The sequence below is a fragment of the Asterias amurensis genome, chromosome 1 (assembly GCF_032118995.1).
Source record: "Asterias amurensis chromosome 1, ASM3211899v1".
In the NCBI taxonomy this organism is placed as follows: domain Eukaryota; kingdom Metazoa; phylum Echinodermata; class Asteroidea; order Forcipulatida; family Asteriidae; genus Asterias; species Asterias amurensis.
Window position 1 is genome coordinate 34,817,218 of NC_092648.1, and position 21,852 is coordinate 34,839,069.

Genomic DNA, 21,852 nt, shown 5'->3' on the forward strand with positions numbered 1-21,852 from the left:
TAGAGCAAATTGTGTAGTCTAATTCCTAACACAAGGAAGGAAGAATAAACACCATAGCGATGATAGTATAAAGGCCTCTTCATGATACGATGGTCATACAAAGAACCAGCAAAATTAAACATTAAAACAACCTGGTATATCGGTCATTCCAAGTCAGGCCATGGTCAGACCAACTCACTTTTTTACCTCATGTCTTCCGATTTTGATAACAATTGTTGTGCTTGTAGGTCCTTATGAGCAATGAATGCACACAAATTTTCAGCCCGATCCGACTTACCATGTGGTCAGGGCAGAACCCAAAATCCGACATTTTTAGGGTAAAATACCACCTTTTTGGTAAAAATATGTCATAACCATGTCAATTTTTACCACATGTATGTGCAATTTTGGTATCAAAATGATGAGAATTGCATGCTCAAATCAATTCTCTTAGTCAAAATTTTTTTCTGAAATTAATGTAGGTCACTGAATTCTTTAATATGTTATTGTGACCTTTGACCCAGTTATTGCAATAATGTATCATTCCGAAAAATCAACGAAATAAAAATCATTAAAAAACTAGACATTAGGTGTTTGTGAACAAACACAAAGCTGTTCCGTGTTCTTTTGCTTAGATTATGTGGTAAAATGACCAAGGAGCCTATAACTGGAAAAAAGTTTGAAATGTTGAATAGTGTCTTGAGTTATGATGCCACTTCCGGTTGACCCGAAAGTAGAGGTCGACATGGGGTCACGGTAACCTAAGGCTAATCTCCAATGCCCAAGGGGTCTAAAACTGAAAAAAGTTTGAAAATCGGTTCAATGGCACTTGAGATATGGTCCCACTTCCACTAAGGAGTCTATAACTGAAGAATTTTTTTTAAATCGGTTGTGTAACTCTTGAGATATGGTCCCACTTCCGGTTAACCCGGAAGTAGAGGTCAACTTGAGGTCACAGTTTTTCAAAATTAATGTCCTTGCCCCAAGGAGTCTTCACTACAGACAGTGTAAAAATTTGTCCTGCACTTCTTGAGATATGGTGCTGCAAGGATTTTCACTGTCAATAGAGGGCGCTATATAAGATGAGTGGTCCCTAGTTGAATAATGTAAAAACTTGCATTTGACTCAGGATTGTTTGATTTGGTTGGTTTCTTGAGTTCATGCCAGTATCTTTAGAGTCCATTGCCATGTGACAAACTACTTAATGATAAAATCCTTGTATTTGGTTGGTGGTTTGATGTTTGATCTAGTTCGAGTGGATTTTACTGAACTCGTAACCACCAAACTCTGCACCTACGATCACCATTTTCTGCTAAATGTGCATGCGCGGAATAAAATGTGCGAGCTTGGAAGCACACAAACAAAAGAAATCCCTGCTAAGCAGTGTATTTCGCTTGACGTAAGCGCAGAATTCACTGCTTCTTCTAAGCACTGAATCTTTGCTTCCAGAGGAAGGTTTATCGCGATTCAGAACCGCAATGCATTTTGGGAAGGAATATGGGGCGGTATCTACCAGTTTCTACGAGTCGCGCTCGCAACGCCTATACCTTTGTGTGGGTTCAACAGCGCCCTCTCTTGAAATTTTGCAATTTGCGATAAAACCTTAATAAGCAAGTTCCCATCATGATAGGCCTGGGTGACTAGTGAAATTTACTAACTGGACTAGTCGCACCTCAAACCCAACTACGACACTTGTCGAGATAAATTACGGATTCTCAAGACTTGTGCGGCAAAGTGTTGCAAGCGCACGTTATATTATATGTTGCGAATAGTAAGAAGCAACACAACTAAGTGTTTCACCAGACAGGTAGTCGGGTCAACGTTTGAGCACGATTATAACGGAGTAGAGAAAAATAGTAGTCGCGACTCAAATAATAATTTGTAGTCGTGACTCAAACAATAATTTGTAGTCGCGACTTTAACACTAAAGCACACTAGTCGCCCCAGCCTACTTTTGCACGTAAGTAAACCACGGGTATTATCCTGCGAATGCAAATCTAATTTTTAAGTCACTGTTGTTTTCGCAGCGAAAGTTTTGCAGGAGTTGAGCACAATTAGTCAACTGTAGCATTTTTTATTGGGAACTGTGACGCTCAAGAACGTATTCCTTGCTAAGCTGTTAAATACGCTTAGCGTAAGCACAATTTCATAATTACGTAAGCGCTGCGATTCTTTCCCTTAAAAGCCATCGGCCCAGGACCAAACTACACTATAGTTTTTTAAACACAAAAAGCAGCTAAACACAGCAAATACAAGTACAAGTTGTGATTCAAGGTATTCTGCTCATCTGCAAATTTATTAAAGCAAAATAATTTGCCTATTGATTATAATAAGTAGCTCTATAACATTTAGCCACTATTCTGCTCAGTTTCTGCTTTTTTATAAAGCAAAATGTTTTGCCTATTTGTTATAGGCAGCTCTATACAAGTGACCCACTCAACCACAAGAGAAACGTCAGAATAATAAAATCGCTGCTTTTGTATTCCTGTCAAAGAGTTTTTGTATGTCATGGTATAATTTCCGAAAAGAAAGCGAAATACTTGAGTTAGTTTAGGGTTATGGTGGAGCCCCGATTTCACCCGTAAAAGATTCCAAATCCCAGGCGTTCTATTTTTGTCGTCCACGCTCGTCGCCTGAAACGAACCCGGTCAACTCGGTCCCAAACTAACTAGGTCCCAGTCATACGTTGACAGTTTTTTCACTCATTTCTCAAAAATAAACCCGGTCAACTCGGTCCCAAACCAACTCGGTCCCAGTCATACGTTGACAGTTTATTTTTTCACTAATTTCTCAAAAACTACAAACCACAGCAAGTAATATTTTAAGGGAAGCTTTCAACTATCATTATCTTCAAAATATTTAAGTTTAGTGTAATTCTGTGGACACCATGGTATGTCGTCGTCGTCAAAAACGTACCCCTATTTATATACGCACGTTCGTTAAACGAAAACCCTATGCCTCTGTGTACGTCCAGAACTCGGTTAGGAAACGAAGAAACAGACACTGCGCTGTGGTCCAGAACGTATGTAGAAAAACAAGAAAAAGAGACTTGAGTAGACTCCTCTCAAGAAGTCACAACTCATGATAGGTACATACTGAATTGCATTTACCATGGAGAATGGTTAACAATAACATGGAAGTGACTGCATCCAGTTATGTTCAAACGCGTAGACTCATCTCAAGAAGTCACAACTCATGATAGGTACATACTGTACGGCATTTACCAAAGAGAATATTTTGCAATAACATGAAAGTGACTGCATCCAGTTTACAAATTAAAAATTCAAATGAAGACCACGTGGTAAATTAATGAAGAATTTTTACACTTTTGTATTAGAATAAAGCTTAGGTTCTAAGCTTCAATTTGATATATGATTTAACTATTTTATCCTAATACTTTAGGAGTAGGGGCCTAAACAAAAACGCTGTACAAACGCTATGGGGTTTGAGGCGGAAACAAAGAATAATAATAATAATAATAATAATAATAATAATAAAACTAGACTTCAAGCGTTTGTGAACAAACACAGAGCTGTTCCGTTTTTAATTTTTAATGTTCAAGGGGTCTATAATTGAAAAGAAACTGAAGATCGGTTGCATGGTTCTTGAGATATGGTCCCACTTCCAGTTGACCCGGAAGTAAAGGTCAATTTGGGGTCAAGGTAATCCAAGTTCAATCTTTAGAGCTCAAAGGGTCTATAACTGAAAAGAACTTGAACATTGGTTGTGCAGTTCTTGAGATAAGGTCCCACTTCCGGTTGACCCGGAAATAAAGGTCAACATGCGGTCATACCTAACCGATACGATTGTCCAATGCCAAAGGAGCCCATAATTGAAAAAGTTTGAAAATCGGTTGTGTAGTTCTTGAGAAATGGTCCCACTTCCGGTTTACCCAGAAGAAGAGGTCAAAATGGGGTCAGGGATTTTCCCCAACAAAATTTAATGCCTTAGGAGTCTATAACTAAAGAAAAAAATTAAATCGGTTGTGTAACTCTTCAGATATGGTCCCACTTCCGGTTTACCCGGAAGAAGAGGTCAAATCGGGGTCACGGTTACCCGAGGCAAATCTCCTATGCCTAATGAGTCTAATACTGAAAAAAAACTTTGAAATCGGCCGTACACTTCTTCAGATATAGTGCTGCAAAGAAATACTCTTTAAAGCTTCTAATAAGCATAAATTAACATGTGATGACGTCACAGTCTTAAAATTGTATTTTTCGTACTAATAAATTTCATAAGGTACATGATGGTATGCAACTTACCCCAATCCAATGCCTTTTGCAAAATCTCAATTTTGTATTGCATAAACCTTGGAGAAGCTATTGCAATGCGTTGAATGTGACTGCATCCAGTTTATGAGGTACTACGTTGTACCCATGATGCCAAGATTTTTAATTAATCGTTAATTATAGACGTACTTTGATTGATTTTAATGAACTGAAACATCTCTTATTAGAATCAGTTACTCCAATCCCCAAGGAGTCTATATCTACAGTCTGTTAAACGGCCGTGTAATTCTTGAGATACGGTGCTACAAAGATTTCCCAATCAAATATGCAAATATGGGTCACGTGGTTAACTAATTACGAATTAAAAAAAATATTTGGTCGGTGGTTTGATGTTTGATCTAGTACAAGTTGATTTCACAGAACTCTTAACCACAAAACTCAGCGCTTATGTCACCATTTTTCGCTTACTGTGTTTTTAAACATCATATCATGTCATGCATGCACACAGGTTATGTTGGGCTTACAATTGAGAAAAAGAAAAGGCAACACTATCGATATAAAGATAAGAATCAAACTTAAATATTACAAAAAGAAGTATATGTTTAGTTTTGGGAGATAAAAAAAAAAATTCGGACGGAGATTCGAACTCGCAATTCTCAGATGCATAGTCGCGACTGATGACCACTAGGCTAGAAGGGCACGATACAAAAGTAGTGGGTTTTTACATGTGTGGATCAACAGAGGGGATTATGATCCGGCGAAATAATTTTCGTTTCATGATTTTGCGACCATTGTCACTAAATATGAACTGTTAAGTATTAATATAACTATTAAGTAGGGTTGAAATGTAGTATTAGATGCCTTTAGGGTTTTTTGACGACGACGTCGATGTCGTCAAAAAACTCTATCTAATTACGCACGCTCGTTTTAACGAAAACCCATGCACAGAGTAATTGGTCCAGAACGCGGTAAGAAAAACACAGGACAAATTTAACGCACGTTCTAACGAAAATCCCAAACCTCCGTACATTGTGCGTGTACAGAGTAATGTGTCCAGAACGCGGGTAGGAAACAAAATAGTATAGACTCCTCTCAAGAAGTCAACAACTCATAGAGGTACAAACTGTGTTGTATTACCAAAGAGAATATTTCACAATAACATAAAAGTGACTGCATCAAGTTTACAAATTAAAAATTCAAATGAAGACCACGTGGTTAATTAATGAAGAATTTTTACACTTTTTTATTAGAGTAAAGCTTAGGCTCTAAGCTTCAATTTGATATATGATTTTACTATTTTATCCTAATACTTTAGGAGTAGGGGCCTAAACAAAAACGCTGTACAAACGCTATGGGGTTTTAGGCGGAAACAAAGAATAATAATAATAACTAGACATTAGGTGTTTGTGAACAAACACAAAGCTGTTCCGTGTTGTGTAGTTCTTGAGATATGGGGGTCACAAAGTTTATTTTAAATGCCTGAGGAGTCTATAAGAGTAACAAGTTTGAAAATCGGTTGTGTAGTTCTTAAGATATGGTCTCACTTCCGGTTGACCAGGAATATAGGTCAAATTGGGGTCACGGTTGTTCTAATTTTATTTTTGATGCCTAAGGAGTCTAAAACTGAAAAAGATTGAAAATCGGTTGTGTAGTTCTTAAGATATGGTCCAACTTCCGGTTGACCCGGAAGTAAAGGTCAACATGGCGTCACGGCTAGCCAATGCGAATGTCCAATGTCAAAGGAGTTAATAACCAAAACAAAATTGAAAATCGGTTATGTAGTTCTTGAAATAAGGTCCCACTTCCGGTTGACCCGGAAGGAAAGGTCAACGTGGGGGTCATGGTTTTCAAAGTTAATATTTAACGCCTAAGGTGTCTATAACTGAAAAAGTTTGAAAATCGGTTGTATAGTTATTGAGAAATGATCCCACTTCCGGTTGACCCGGAAATAAAGGTCAACATAAGGTCACAGTTTTCTAAGTTAATGTTTAATGTCTAAGTAGTCTATTACTGAAAAAAAGTTTGAAAATCGGTTGTGTAGTTCTTGACAAATGGTCCTACTTCCGGTTGACCCGGAAGAAGAGGTCAAAATGGGGTCACGGATTTTCCCCAACAAAATTTAATGCCTAAGGAGTCTATAACTGAAGAAAAAAATTAAATCGGTTGTGTAACTCTTGAAATATGGTCTCACTTCCGGTTGACCCGGAAGTAGAGGTCAAATCGGGGTCACGGTTACTCAATGCAAATCTATCATGCCTAAGGAGTCTATTACTGAAAACAACTTTGAATTCGGCCGTTCACTTCTTGAGATATAGTGCTGCAAAGAAAAACTCATTAAAGCTTCTAATTACCATAAATTATCACGTGATGACGTCACAGTTTTAAAATTGTGTTTTTCGTACTAACAAATTTCATAAGGTACACGATGGTGTGTAACTTAACCCAATCCAATGCCTGTTAAAAAAAACCTATTAGAATGTACATCGTTTTAACGAAAACCCTGAACCATCGTAGGATTCCAATGTATGCCTATTGGTTGTGTACAAATCCAATGGAGTATGTCCAGAACACGGTTAGGAAAAAAAATACAATGATGCCAACATCAGGACAGCGTGGTAGACTCCCCTCAAGTAAGTCCTCAATGCAAACAGGTCCACACTGTATTGCAACCACCCATAGAGACAGTGTACAGCCACATGAAAGCGATTGCACGCACTTTAGTGACTACATCCAGAAGTACTACGTTGTACCGATGACGGCAAGATTTTAATTTATTCGTTAATGATAGACGTCCCTTGATTGGTTTTAATGAACGGAAACCATTATTTTTAGAATCAGTGTATTTTTTGACACAAAATATGAAATTCAGGAAACAAACAGATAAATAATTTTGAAGTTATTAAGTTTTTGACCATTTAAATGTTGACATTTGAAGAGCCATTGTGTTTGTGCACAGACACAAAACGTGCAATACATGACGTCACGGTGACGTCGTCCGGATTTTGAGGCCATGGAATAGTTATACAGTACCCACAAAGTACAACATTGAAAAACAAATTGCGATCGGACGTATAGTTTGTGAGATATGGCAGTCTAAAGATTGGCTAATTAAATATTCATGTCGTTATAACTTAGTTAATTAATTATTTAATTTATGCAAACTACATTTAACTGCAACTTCAAGACCTAAGCTTTAATATGATATAGGTTCTGACTCTTTTATACTAAGCCAAGTATAATTTTTGGCTGTAACAAAATGCCCTGGTTAAACCTATGGTGTTTTGACGGATACAAATAATAATAATAACTAGACATTAGGTGTTTGTGAACAAACACAAAGCTGTTCCGTGTTGTGTAGTTCTTGAGATATGGGGGTCACAAAGTTTATTTTAAATGCCTGAGGAGTCTATAAGAGTAACAAGTTTGAAAATCGGTTGTGTAGTTCTTAAGATATGGTCTCACTTCCGGTTGACCAGGAATATAGGTCAAATTGGGGACACGGTTGTTCTAATTTTATTTTTGATGCCTAAGGAGTCTAAAACTGAAAAAGATTGAAAATCGGTTGTGTAGTTCTTAAGATATGGTCCAACTTCCGGTTGACCCGGAAGTAAAGGTCAACATGGCGTCACGGCTAGCCAATGCGAATGTCCAATGTCAAAGGAGTTAATAACCAAAACAAAATTGAAAATCGGTTATGTAGTTCTTGAAATAAGGTCCCACTTCCAGTTGACCCGGAAGGAAAGGTCAACGTGGGGGTCATGGTTTTCAAAGTTAATATTTAATGCCTAAGGTGTCTATAACTGAAAAAGTTTGAAAATCGGTTGTGTAGTTATTGAGAAATGATCTCACTTCCGGTTGACCCGGAAATAAAGGTCAACATAAGGTCACAGTTTTCTAAGTTAATGTTTAATGTCTAAGTAGTCTATTACTGAAAAAAAGTTTGAAAATCGGTTGTGTAGTTCTTGACAAATGGTCCTACTTCCGGTTGACCCGGAAGAAGAGGTCAAAATGGGGTCACGGATTTTCCCCAACAAAATTTAATGCCTAAGGAGTCTATAACTGAAGAAAAAAATTAAATCGGTTGTGTAACTCTTGAAATATGGTCTCACTTCCGGTTGACCCGGAAGTAGAGGTCAAATCGGGGTCACGGTTACCCAATGCAAATCTATCATGCCTAAGGAGTCTATTACTGAAAACAACTTTGAATTCGGCCGTTCACTTCTTGAGATATAGTGCTGCAAAGAAAAACTCATTAAAGCTTCTAATTACCATAAATTATCACGTGATGACGTCACAGTTTTAAAATTGTGTTTTTCATACTAACAAATTTCATAAGGTACACGATGGTGTGTAACTTACCCCAATCCAATGCCTTTTAAAAAAAACCTATTAGAACGTACATCATTTTAACGAAAACCCTGAACCATCGTAGGATTCCAATGTATGCCTATTGGTTGTGTACAAATCCAATGGAGTATGTCCAGAACACGGTTAGGAAAAAAAATACATCGATGCCAACATCAGGACAGCGTGGTAGACTCCCCTCAAGTAAGTCCTCAATGCAAACAGGTCCACACTGTATTGCAACCACCCATAGAGACAGTGTACAGCCACATGAAAGCGACTGCACGCAGTTTAGTGACTACATCCAGAAGTACTACGTTGTACCGATGACGGCAAGATTTTAATTTATTCGTTAATGATAGACGTCCCTTGATTGGTTTTAATGAACGGAAACCATTATTTTTAGAATCAGTGTATTTTTGGACACAAAATATCAAATTCAGGAAACAAACAGATAAATAATTTTGAAGTTATTAAGTTTTTGACCATTTAAATGTTGACATTTGAAGAGCCATTGTGTTTGTGCACAGACACAAAACGTGCAATACATGACATCATGGTGACGTCGTCCGGATTTTAAGGCCATGGAATAGTTATACAGTACCCACAAAGTACAAAATTGAAAAAAAATTGCGATCGGACGTATAGTTTGTGAGATATGGCAGTCTAAAGATTGGCTAATTAAATATTCATGTCGTTATAACTTAGTTAATTAATTATTTAATTTATGCAAACTACATTTAACTGCAACTTCAAGACCTAAGCTTTAATATGATATAGGTTCTGACCCTTTTATACTAAGCCAAGTATGATTTTTGGCTTTAACAAAATGCCCTGGTTAAACCTCTGGGGTTTTGACGGATACAAATAATAATAATAATAATAACTAGACATTAGGTGTTTGTGAACAAACACAAAGCTGTTCCGTGTTGTGTAGTTCTTGAGATATGGGGGTCACAAAGTTTATTTGAAATGCCTGAGGAGTCTATAAGAGTAACAAGTTTGAAAATCGTGTGTGTAGTTCTTAAGATATGGTCTCACTTCCGGTTGACCAGGAATATAGGTCAAATTGGGGACACGGTTGTTCTAATTTTATTTTTGATGCCTAAGGAGTCTAAAACTGAAAAAGATTGAAAATCGGTTGTGTAGTTCTTAAGATATGGTCCAACTTCCGGTTGACCCGGAAGTAAAGGTCAACATGGCGTCACGGCTAGCCAATGCGAATGTCCAATGTCAAAGGAGTTAATAACCAAAACAAAATTGAAAATCGGTTATGTAGTTCTTGAAATAAAGTCCCACTTCCGGTTGACCCGGAAGGAAAGGTCAACGTGGGGGTCATGGTTTTCAAAGTTAATATTTAATGCCTAAGGTGTCTATAACTGAAAAAGTTTGAAAATCGGTTGTGTAGTTATTGAGAAACGATCTCACTTCCGGTTGACCCGGAAATAAAGGTCAACATAAGGTCACAGTTTTCTAAGTTAATGTTTAATGTCTAAGTAGTCTATTACTGAAAAAAGTTTGAAAATCGGTTTTGTAGTTCTTGACAAATGGTCCTACTTCCGGTTGACCCGGAAGAAGAGGTCAAAATGGGGTCACGGATTTTCCCCAACAAAATTTAATGCCTAAGGAGTCTATAACTGAAGAAAAAAATTAAATCGGTTGTGTAACTCTTGAAATATGGTCTCACTTCCGGTTGACCCGGAAGTAGAGGTCAAATCGGGGTCACGGTTACCCAATGCAAATCTATCATGCCTAAGGAGTCTATTACTAAAAACAACTTTGAATTCGGCCGTTCACTTCTTGAGATATAGTGCTGCAAAGAAAAACTCATTAAAGCTTCTAATTACCATAAATTATCACGTGATGACGTCACAGTTTTAAAATTGTGTTTTTCATACTAACAAATTTCATAAGGTACACGATGGTGTGTAACTTAACCCAATCCAATGCCTTTTAAAAAAAACCTATTAGAACGTACATCGTTTTAACGAAAACCCTGAACCATCGTAGGATTCCAATGTATGCCTATTGGTTGTGTACAAATCCAATGGAGTATGTCCAGAACACGGTTAGGAAAAAAAAGTACAATGATGCCAACATCAGGACAGCGTGGTAGACTCCCCTCAAGTAAGTCCTCAATGCAAACAGGCTCACACTGTATTGCAACCACCCATTGAGACAGTGTACAGCCACATGAAAGCGACTGCACGCACTTTAGTGACTACATCCAGAAGTACTACGTTGTACCGATGACGGCAAGATTTTAATTTATTCGTTAATGATAGACGTCCCTTGATTGGTTTTAATGAACGGAAACCATTATTTTTAGAATCAGTGTATTTTTTGACACAAAATATCAAATTCAGGAAACAAACAGATAAATAATTTTGAAGTTATTAAGTTTTTGACCATTTAAATGTTGACATTTGAAGAGCCATTGTGTTTGTGCACAGACACAAAACGTGCAAAACATGACGTCATGGTGACGTTGTCCGGATTTTAAGGCCATGGAATAGTTATACAGTACCCACAAAGTACAAAATTGAAAAAAAAATTGCGATCGGACGTATAGTTTGTGAGATATGGCAATCTAAAGATTGGCTAATTAAATATTCATGTCGTTATAACTTAGTTAATTAATTATTTAATTTATGCAAATTACATTTAACTACAACTTCAAGACCTAAGCTTTAATATGATATATGGTCTGACTCTTTTATACTAAGCCAAGTATGATTTTTGGCTTTAACAAAATGCCCTGGTTAAACCTATGGGCTTTTGACGGATACAAATAATAATAATAATAATAATAATAATAATAATAACAAATAAAAATCTTGACGATTTCAATAGCTGTTCCGACCACTACGTCGGAACAGCTAATAATAATAATAATAATAATAATAATAACAAATAAAAATCTTGACGATTTCAATAGCTGTTCCGACCACTACGTCGGAACAGCTAATAATAATAATAATAATAACAAATAAAAATCTTGACGATTTCAATAGCTGTTCCGACCACTACGTCGGAACAGCTAATAATAATAACAAATAAAAATCTTGACGATTTCAATAGCTGTTCCGACCACTACGTCGGAACAGCTAATAAAAATAACTAGACATTAGGTGTTTGTGAACAAACACAAAGCTGTTCCGTGTTGTTTTGCTTTGATTATGTGCTTCATCGATGACCAAGGATTTATACTCTGAAAAATGTTTTTAAAAATGTTTAGTAGTTCTTGAGATATGGTCCCACTTCCCGTCACGGTTTTTCAAAGTCACTATTATGCCCAAGGAGTCTATAACTGAAAAAAGATTGACATCGGTTGTAAAGTTCTTGAAATATGGTCCCACTTCCGGTTCACCCGGAAGTAGAGGTCAACATGGGGTCACGGGTTTTCACAGTCAATATTAATGTCATAGGAGTTTGTAACTGAAAAAGAAATTGAAAATCGGTTGAGTAGCTCTGGAGATATGGTCCCACTTCCGGTTAACCCGGAAGTAGAGGTCAAATTAAGGTCACGGTTTTTCCAAATTTTTCTCCTATCCCTAAGGAGTCTTAAACTACAAACAAGTTAAAAATCGGCCCTTTACTTCTTGAGATCTGGTGTTTCAAAGATTTCCCAATTCAATATGCAAATGAGGGTCACGTGGTTGATGAATTAAGAATTTTAAAACAAAATTTCATTAGGAACTAAGCTTAGGTTCAAAGCTTGATAAATGATTTAACTCGTTATGGTTTAGAAGAATAGGCTGAAACAAAAACCAAATTACTGGTCAATAGAGGGCGGTATGTAAGATGAGTGGTCTTTCTATATCAGTATCTCCTTTTCCTAGTTAATTGTTCAGTTGAAATGTTATCTCAAAAGTTTGATTAACAAGATGAATAAATGTAAAGAAAACCTAATATTTGACTCAGGATTGTTTGATTTGTTGGTCTCTTGAGTTCAATGCAGTACTTTTAGAGTCCATTGACATGTGACAAACCAATTAAGGATAAAATCCTTGTATTTTGTAGGTGGTTTGATGTTTGATCTAGAACGAGTGGATTTCACTGAACTTTTAACGGCCACCAAACTCTGCGGTTACGTTCACCATATTCCGCTTATACTGTGCAAGCGCAGAATATAATGTGCGAGATTGGAAGCACAAACGAAAGAAATCCCTGCTAAGCAGTCTATTTTGCTTGACGTAAGCGCAGAACTCACTGCTTCTGCTAAGCACTGATTCTTTGCTTCTAGAGCAGAGCATGACATTGGGCCCATTCCCACAGGATTTTTCATTATGCAAGTTTCCATCATGATAGGCCTAGGTGACTAGTAAAATTTACTACTCGACTAGTCGCACCTCAAACCCAACTACGACACTTGTTGAGATAAATTACGGATTCTCAAGATTTGTGCCGCAATGTGCCGCAAGCGACACATGTTGCGATTAGTAGTAAGCAGGACAACTGTTTCACCAAACAGGTAATCGGGACTTTTTTTGTAGTCAACGTGTAGGCACAATTTTTACGGAGTGGGGAAAAACAGTAGTCGCGACTCTAATACTAATTTGTAGTCGCGACTTAAACACTAAACCACACTAGTCGCCCTGGCCTACTTTTGCACAAGAAAAGCACGGTTATCCTGCGAAAGCAAACCAAATTTTTAAGTCACTGTTTTTGCAGTGAATGTTACGCAGAAGTTTAGCACAATAGTAATCGCAGCAGATTGTTTTGTTGCGAATTGTCACGCTCATCAAGAACACATTCCCTGTGTGCCCAGATGTTAAATACGCTTAGCGTAAGCACAATTCCCTGATTACATAAGCGCTTGGCCCAGGACCAGACCAAACTAAACACAAAAAGCAGCTAAACACAGCAAATACCATTCCTCATGTACAAACTGCAAGTTGTGAATCCAGGTATTCTGCTCAATTTCTGCAGTTTTATAAAGCAAAATATTTTGCCTATTTATTATAAGCAGCTCTATAACATTGAGCCACTCAACCACCAGAGCACCAGAGAAACGTCGACCAGCATAATAAAATCTCTGATTTTGTATTCCTGTCAAAGAGTTTTTGTTTGTCATGGTCTAATTTCCGAAAGTAAAGCGAAATACTGGAATTAGTTTAGGCAACTGCATGGTCCCCGGTGCGAACAAGGTTACTTCACCCGTAAATCATTCCAAATCCCAGGCGTTAAAATTACAAGTATACACTTAACACTACATCTTTATGATTCACCACAAGACACTTACAGTCTTTACATGCATTGATAGTAGGCCTACCATTTCGATGGTCATTTATAAAATGTGTATGCCGTGTAAACTTCCAAATCTCAGGCAGGTGTATTCGTCCATGCACGGTCCACTTTTCCTCGTACATGATGCCTTTGATCGAAGCCAAATAAGTAAAGAAACAAGTTTGTATGTTTCACATAGGTTTGTCTTCAGTGATAAGGTTTAGAAAGAAAAGGCTGGCACTTTGTGTTGATTGACAACATACATAGAGCGAAAAAATGCAAAAATAGCGCTATTTATTAGCGACAAAGTGGTTGTACGTAAATCGAAGAACCACGTACATGTACGTAGAACTTCCCTCCATAGTGCGTACACCCATTAAAGATCGTGCTGCGCGAGGACAAAATCAGATCGTTTTTGTTTTCCAGGAAAGAAGCATCTCATGAGCGAAAAATTTGAAAAATAAGAACATGTTGTACTGATTGTTTAAATGTGGGTACATATTTCTTTTTGTAAAAAAAAAGTAAAATGTATGCATTATAATATTGATTTCGTCGAAATTCCCGAAGGGATTCGAACTCAGATCACCTGGGTAATAGCACCCGCGGTAAACCGCGGCCCCAATCGATCCATCAACACAGATTAAGTGATTTTATTCATTATATAATAAGTGTATTAATTTATGACAAATAATTTCAAGATGACGTGACATAAAAAATTACTTCATTTGGCACAACTTCAATACCCAGAGAATCAAAATCTGAAAACAATTTGAAAATCGGACGTTTATTGTGGGAGATATGGTGTTAACAAGATTGCCTAATTAAATATTCATGTCATTATAACTCAGCTAATTGATTAAGAAATTAAACAACACGAAGTTTAGTGATTAGGTCACGTACTAAGCTTCGATTCCATATATGACTCAAGTCTGTCATTTCTACCGTTTCTAAGATTACGAATAAACAAAAATCGTGCGTTAAACCTATGGCGTTTTGGCGGAAACCAAGAACAACGTTTCTAAAACGTTTTGAAAAACTCGACGAAAACAATAGCTGTTCCGAATGCATCGGAACAGCTAATAAAAATCTCGACGAAAACAATAGCTGTTCCGACTGGATCGGAACAGCTAAATAATAAAAATCTCGACGAAAACAATAGCTGTTCCGACTGGATCGGAACAGCTAATAATAAAAATCTCGACGAAAACAATAGCTGTTCCGACTGGATCGGAACAGCTAATAATAATAATAATAATAAAAATAATAAAAATCTCGACGAAAACAATAGCTGTTCCGACTGGATCGGAACAGCTAAAAACTATTGCGTTATATACTGTGCGAATATTGCATTTTATATAACATCCAAGCAGATCCTTGCCATTTGATTGGAGGATTGTCCGTCACGTGATAGCAAATAAAAGTACCATTGCACGCTGAGTCACTCACCGTGCTTTTTCGTTCCATCCGAAAGTACCATTGCACGTAGCCCTGGCTGGCGGCCTTACACTTTCGTATTGTACTACTAGGGATGTACCAGAACCTAAACGAAAGGACGCACGGAAACCTAAAAATTTCGTCCATGAGTGTGCAGTAGGCCGCATCTGATAAGCCTGTACGTGTCACATGGGTACCTAATTATTCCATTTGGCGTACGCCCAGTTCTGAATAATGAGCAATGAACAGTGCACTGGATAATAGAATTCACTCGCAGAACTATACATACCGCCCATTTGGGTAAATGGGGGGGGGGGGGGGGGGCTGCGCTATGTGGTTTTCTGTCTAAATAATAGCCTAATCCCTGAGGTATAGACGCGTTTACAAAAGACGAAGGGAAATATTGTTTCCCCCTCTTTAGCCATGTGTCTTCGTTTCGTGCATGTGACCTCTTAATAGTGACCATTGTTTTGTTTTCTCGGGGAAGTAATGTTTAAATTTTAACTTCAAATATTCAATTTCTAGGAGATTTTACATCCGAGTTTTGCTTCTAAAACAGCCCTCGACTCCCCTGAGAAAATCGGAATGTGCATTCAGCTCCTTAGATACTTGAGTGGGGGTTGGGTGTATGTGGGGTGTACATTTACTCGAAGGACACACATGAAGAAATTAATGTAATCAATAAATTAACACAAAACTAAAAAATTCACACAAAGCATAAGAGATGGGGGGGGGGGGTCTACAGAATTCTACCCTAAATAGTTGAAGGTATTGAACACGTTTGGTAATTTGTCAAAGACCAGTATTATTCTCACTTCGTGTATCCCAACATATGCAAACAAATAACAAGCCTGTGTGAAAATTTGGACTCAATTGGTCATTGATGGCAAGAAAAAGCTGGTATAAAAAACACCCTTGTTGTTAAATAGTGTGCTTTCAGATAGTATTAAAAGGCTTCTGGTCAGAAGTCTTTGAAAATTTTTGTAAGAATTTACCTCTTTCTCAAAAACCGTGTTACTTCAGAGGGAGTCGTTTCTCGCAATGTTTTATACTATCAATAGCTCTCCGTTGCTCGTTACCAAGTAAACTTGTATGCTGATTTATATTTTGATTATTTACTAAATGTGTACAGTGTCTTTAACAAGCTCACCAACAATAAATAAATAATATAAAAAAATAGCGCGAAATGGACCAAAAAGGCTTAAAATTGCCCCCCCCTTAGTATTGCAGGCGATCGGCGGCACTAATTTTTTACAAACTCCCGGGAAAATCCCTGGAGTTTTTAACCCCACCGTCACCACAGCATTCGTTCTCACTATCCCATTTTCTATAGGTAACTTCCGGTAGTACTATTTCAAAAGGAATATGCACGGCCGTTTTACACTTACGATCAAACCCAAGAAAATACTTTTCTTAGTAGTTCAAAAAGACCGACCAAAGGTTCCCGGGAATTTTCCCTGGATTATCCTGGGAATAACTATAGTCCGAAAAAGTTACATGAGATTCTACACTTCACTCAATTCAATTTGGCGGGTTGAACCAACGTCATGTGGTTACACGTGCCGGGGCTCTAAGCTGTCCCACTGCACACGACTATCTCTTCTGTCAGGAGGTATGCCCATCCTTTGTGTGCCACAATTGGACAAATAGGGCTACAGGTTAATCTGGGCCTGGTCGTGGTGCGCCCTTCAGACCGCCTCTCGGACAATAAAGATTTGCATACGTTCCAGTAATGAGGGGACAGGCAGTGCTGCTGGTGCAAGAGTATCGAGTGACCAATCAAAATTCTGGTTACACGCCCGAGCATTTACCATACGTCCTATTAGTGATCATTCGTTTTACACGTTCAAAGCACCGTCGCACGTCCAGATCTTGCCAATGCCCAATCACAAGCTCGATACTGAAGGCTCCACCCTACTCGGACCGTTGTCTTTGTTAAACGCTATACATATTCATGTTATTCAATAGAGCAGGAGAGCTGGAGGCATGTGTGTAAGCCCCAGGAAAATTCTCTTATTGTCTGCTCCTTGTAAAGCATGCAGGTAGCGGACATTCACTCACAAGGTGATGTTAGCATTCATTGCTAAGCAAGCAGGGTGTGTAAAAAACATGCAACAATAGCCTATACAGTATAATACCACTACTTGTGAGCTCAATCCAACATGTGCAAGTCCCTTTGGTTGGGCAGTTGGATCCTAACAATGTAGGTGTGCTCAACTTGTAAAGAGAAGGTCTGCTGTTCACATTCAAATAAGATTACGTTCGTCTGTGATGATATTCAGGTCGACTGTTCACATTCAAATAAGATTACGTTCATCTGATATTCAGGACTGCTGTTCACATTCAAATAAGATTACGTTCATCTGTAATGATATTCAGGACTGCTGTTCACATTCAAATAAGATAACGTTCATCTGTAATGATATTCAGGACTGCTGTTCACATTCAAATAAGATAACGTTCATCTGTAATGATATTCAGGACTGCTGTTCACATTCAAATAAGATTACGTTCGTCTGTAATGATATTCAGGACTGCTGTTCACATTCAAATAAGATTACGTTCATCTGTAATGATATTCAGGACTGCTGTTCACATTCAAATAAGATTACGTTCATCTGTAATGATATTCAGGACTGCTGTTCACATTCAAATAAGATAACGTTCATCTGTAATGATGTTCAGGACTGCTGTTCACATTCAAATAAGATTAGTTGGTCACTTACAAAATTATATTCCTTTTTTCTTCTCTTTTTAAACCCTACTTTGAGTGATCACTACTGGATTTTGGAGATTCAATCCAACATCTGAGTGATATGAATATGGTGTTTTTGTGTTTGCACATAATAACAGTAAGTAAGGACGCTGGAGTTTCAGCTTTAACAGTTAAAAATAAATCCTTATGTTATTCGGCCACAGTGACACCCAACATACTTCACCCAGCCCCTTCTTAACATACATTTTTTTGCAAAATAGTTTAGGAGGGTACTTAAAAATAATTACAAAATGTTCCCCTTTTCGCTTTTTCCTTTGGTTAAATTTGGCTGGGCACTAGTTGACAACAGCAATTCTTAGTAAATCTTTCCTCAATAATGAATGCTAACACTACACTGTCTTGTGAGTGATTGTCCGCTACCTGCATGCTTTACAAGGAGCAGACAATAAGAGAATTTTCCTGGGGCTTACACATGCCTCCATCAGCTCTCCTGCCTCTATTGAATAACGTACATACATGAATATGTATAGCGTTTAACAAAGACAACGGTCCGAGTAGGGTGGAGCCTTCAGTATCCAGCTTGTGATTGGGCATTGGCAAGATCTGGACGTGCGACGGTGCTTTGAACGTGCAAAACGAATGATCACTATTTAGGTTTCCGTACGTCCTTTCGTTTAGGTTCTGGTACATCCCTAATGTATGGTGGCCCTGACGGGACACAGCCAGTCGTGAATATTTTTGCGACGTCGTGAATTTATTCACGACAAGTCGCGAATATTTTTGCAACGTCGTGAATATTTTTGCGACGTCGTGAATATTTTTGCGACGTCGTGAATTTATTCACGACAAGTCGCGAATTTTTTCACGACTAGTCGCGAATTTGTTCACGACTAGTCGCGAACATTTTCATGACGTCGTGAATATTTCTGCAACTAGTCGCGAATATTTTTTCAGTAGCTTGAGTGTGTAATTACTGTATTCTTAGTAAGACTAAGTAAAAGCTGTCCCGTACGATGATGATGGATCCGGAGGAGAATTCCGACTCTTGCAAATCGATGGTGGGTTATTTAAACAAAACTAACGTTGACGTATGGCCCTTACGGTAGGCCTAGGCCTAACGTTATAGTTTTACTAGTACTTTAGTAGGAGTAAGGCTATCCTATGCTAGGCAATAAACGTTGGCACTTTCACTCTTCAGATAAAACATAACGTTATATGTCACCCGCTCCTTCTTAATGATGAATATCGAGTACATTTTATTTTTGAGTTTATATCATAATAATCCCAACAAGCAAATCTCAACATTTTAAATAAAATAAAAATCATGACCATACGACCTTCCTGTCCAAAATAATATGTAATTTTCGATGACCTTGACACCATAAATTTTACGACCCGTTTTGAAAAACACAAACGCTAGAAAAACTTACTTTTAAAAGTACGACGTCTCACCCACTCATGAAAACAACTATTTTTTTTAAGAAATGAAAACATCTATTTTTAACCCCGGCGTAGTCGGATCAACAATAGGTAAATTTTACAAACAACCCAATGATAAGTTTAATTATAATGTGTTGACAATTTCAGCAAATAAATTTGAAAATCTTTACCTGAAATGTTAGAGCAATTTGCGTTGTTATTTCCAACTTGAAACGCGAGTTCGTTCCGTCACGGCAGGGTGCAACGCATCACGTAATCCCCCACCAAGTTTAACTGAAAGATTAATCCCTTTAGCATTCAGAATTATTTGGGTTTGGAGCAATTCAACCTTGAAAACCCCCGAAATATTGATGAAAATCAGACACTGTTTTTTCGAACTATGATAACAATTCTACTGGATAAAACATGGGCCCATTACACATAACCGAGTGGCTACAATCGTCATAGATTGGCTCTCTACGCGTGCCGTGTAAGAATTACACACTCAAGCTACTGGAAAAAATATTTACGACTAGTCGCAAATTTATTCACGACTAGTCGCAGAATTATTCACGACGTCGTAAAACATATTCGCAACTAGTCGTGAAAATATTCGCGACTAGTCGTGAAAATATTCACGACGTCGCGAAAATATTCGCGACTTGTCGTGAATAAATATACGACGTCGCGAAAATATTCACGACTGGCTGTGTCCCTTCAGGGCCACCATACTAATGTGACGTCCTGGACATCAGGGTACATTTCTGGGGCGGAAAATTTTACAGACTCACACTCCATGGCAGCATATATTTTTCTGCAGTGGGTTTTGGTCGTCATATGTTCTTCACAAATTCGTCATTTTCATGAAATAATGCAGCTCCCAAAGTTAAGAAATTCAAATTTTTGTTCGTACTCCTCACAGTCTGCCGTGTGTACGCAAGACGCACAACGCACAAATATTGCGTTGCATTTGCGTGTTGTAACGCTGTGCAGTCAAGATAATGGTGACCAAGAATTCATGCGTCTTGCATCATGCGTCTTGCACGCGAATGTATACGCGTACGCACGGCAACATACAACACTGTGTGTGAGAAAACGATCAAAACGGGAATTTTGTATGTTGGGAGCTGCATTATTTCACAAAAATGACGGATTCGTGAGGAATATTGAGGCGTAGGCTACTGCATGTGATCTTCGGCAATACGCTGGCGCGTGCTGTGCAGTAGTTACACTATCGTAGGACATAAGTTATGAACGCTGGCAACACGCTAAGCATTCGTTATGGAAACGTTCTGTGAAAAATTACTAACACTGAATGCATACGTCCAACTCGTTATGAATACGCTTTCAGTGAAACATATCCATCAATAGTTCAGGGTATTAATAACGGGAGTCGACGACCAGTACGATTAGGGAGGCAAATCGTGTACACTTACCTTTTCCGCTTTGGTCCAGGAACATGGCTGTACTTCACATGCACGTAATGAAGATATAAAACATATGCAACAAAAAGACTACCAAATACTACCAGGGGAAATCCCACAAGCGAAGCTAGCAAGAGGTTCAGAAAGATCATCTTATCTGGTTTCGAATACCCGTGCCAAATGACCAAATGATAGTCTTACTTGTAAACGTACTCTACGGCCTGCATGACCGCCAGTGCAGCTAATAAATAAACCATAATATATGATAAGCTTTAACACTTCTCACACGTGATGTGGCGCAACAGAGGTAGAACGCCCCTGCAGTGAACCCGCATAGCGCGTGCTATTGGTTAGCGCGATCACGTTTGCACGTGGCCAAATACTATAAAAGCAGCGACGTGCAGAGTGATGAGGGGCTGGACTGATAATCAAGTAATACTGATTGTTCTTGCCACACTCTGACTGCACTGTGCCCCGTCTACTAGGTAAGTGGACTGAGGGGCTGCTGCGTGTAAGGGAATCGGCTGACTATAGTCGGCTGTAACGGTTCTTGTATATGAGCTAAATTGAGGGGACCTTGTAGTGTAGTTGAGGGCCATACTGGGTTGTGCGGCGAATAGGTTCCTCACTTGAGGGGCATACTGGGTAGTGCGGCGAAAAGGGTTCCTTCAGGAGTCCTCTGATGGGATTATTGCCATTCGTGGTGATATTCTCTATGGTCCAATAACGAGATTACATTGTCCAATCATAGAGCTTGTGGGTTTGTCGAGTCACTGCTGGCGTGGTGCTGGTCTGCTAACTGCTGAGCTATAGAGCGCTGTGCCCCCTCTTGTTGCTGGTACCATAGAAGCTGGTACTGCTGGTGCAGATCATTTGTGCTGAAAGGGCGCCCTCTGCTGTCGGTCTCCTGTAATTGAGGAGCCACCTTCAACCCCTGCATGTACCTTTTCTCGGGACGGTATACATCCATCCCAACGGACTCGTCTCCAGCCGCTCGGAGACGTTCTCGTCGTTGCCGTCCGCGCACCGCCCTCTACGTCGGAGGGTGAGGCGCCACAGTGATGACCAACCACCTTGG

The 21,852-nt window shown here is 38.6% G+C and overlaps 1 protein-coding gene across 1 annotated transcript in view; it reads right to left on the reverse strand.

The window, feature by feature from the left end:
* LOC139938110 (cholesterol 24-hydroxylase-like) overlaps nt 1-21,000 on the reverse strand; it is a 63,102-nt gene extending 42,102 nt beyond the window's left edge. The window contains exon 1 of the mRNA XM_071933490.1: nt 20,787-21,000. Within this exon, the coding sequence (XP_071789591.1) occupies nt 20,787-20,926 (140 nt within the window). The 5' untranslated portion in view covers nt 20,927-21,000. The remainder of the gene's footprint in view (nt 1-20,786) is intronic.
* Nucleotides 21,001-21,852: the final 852 nt, after the last annotated feature.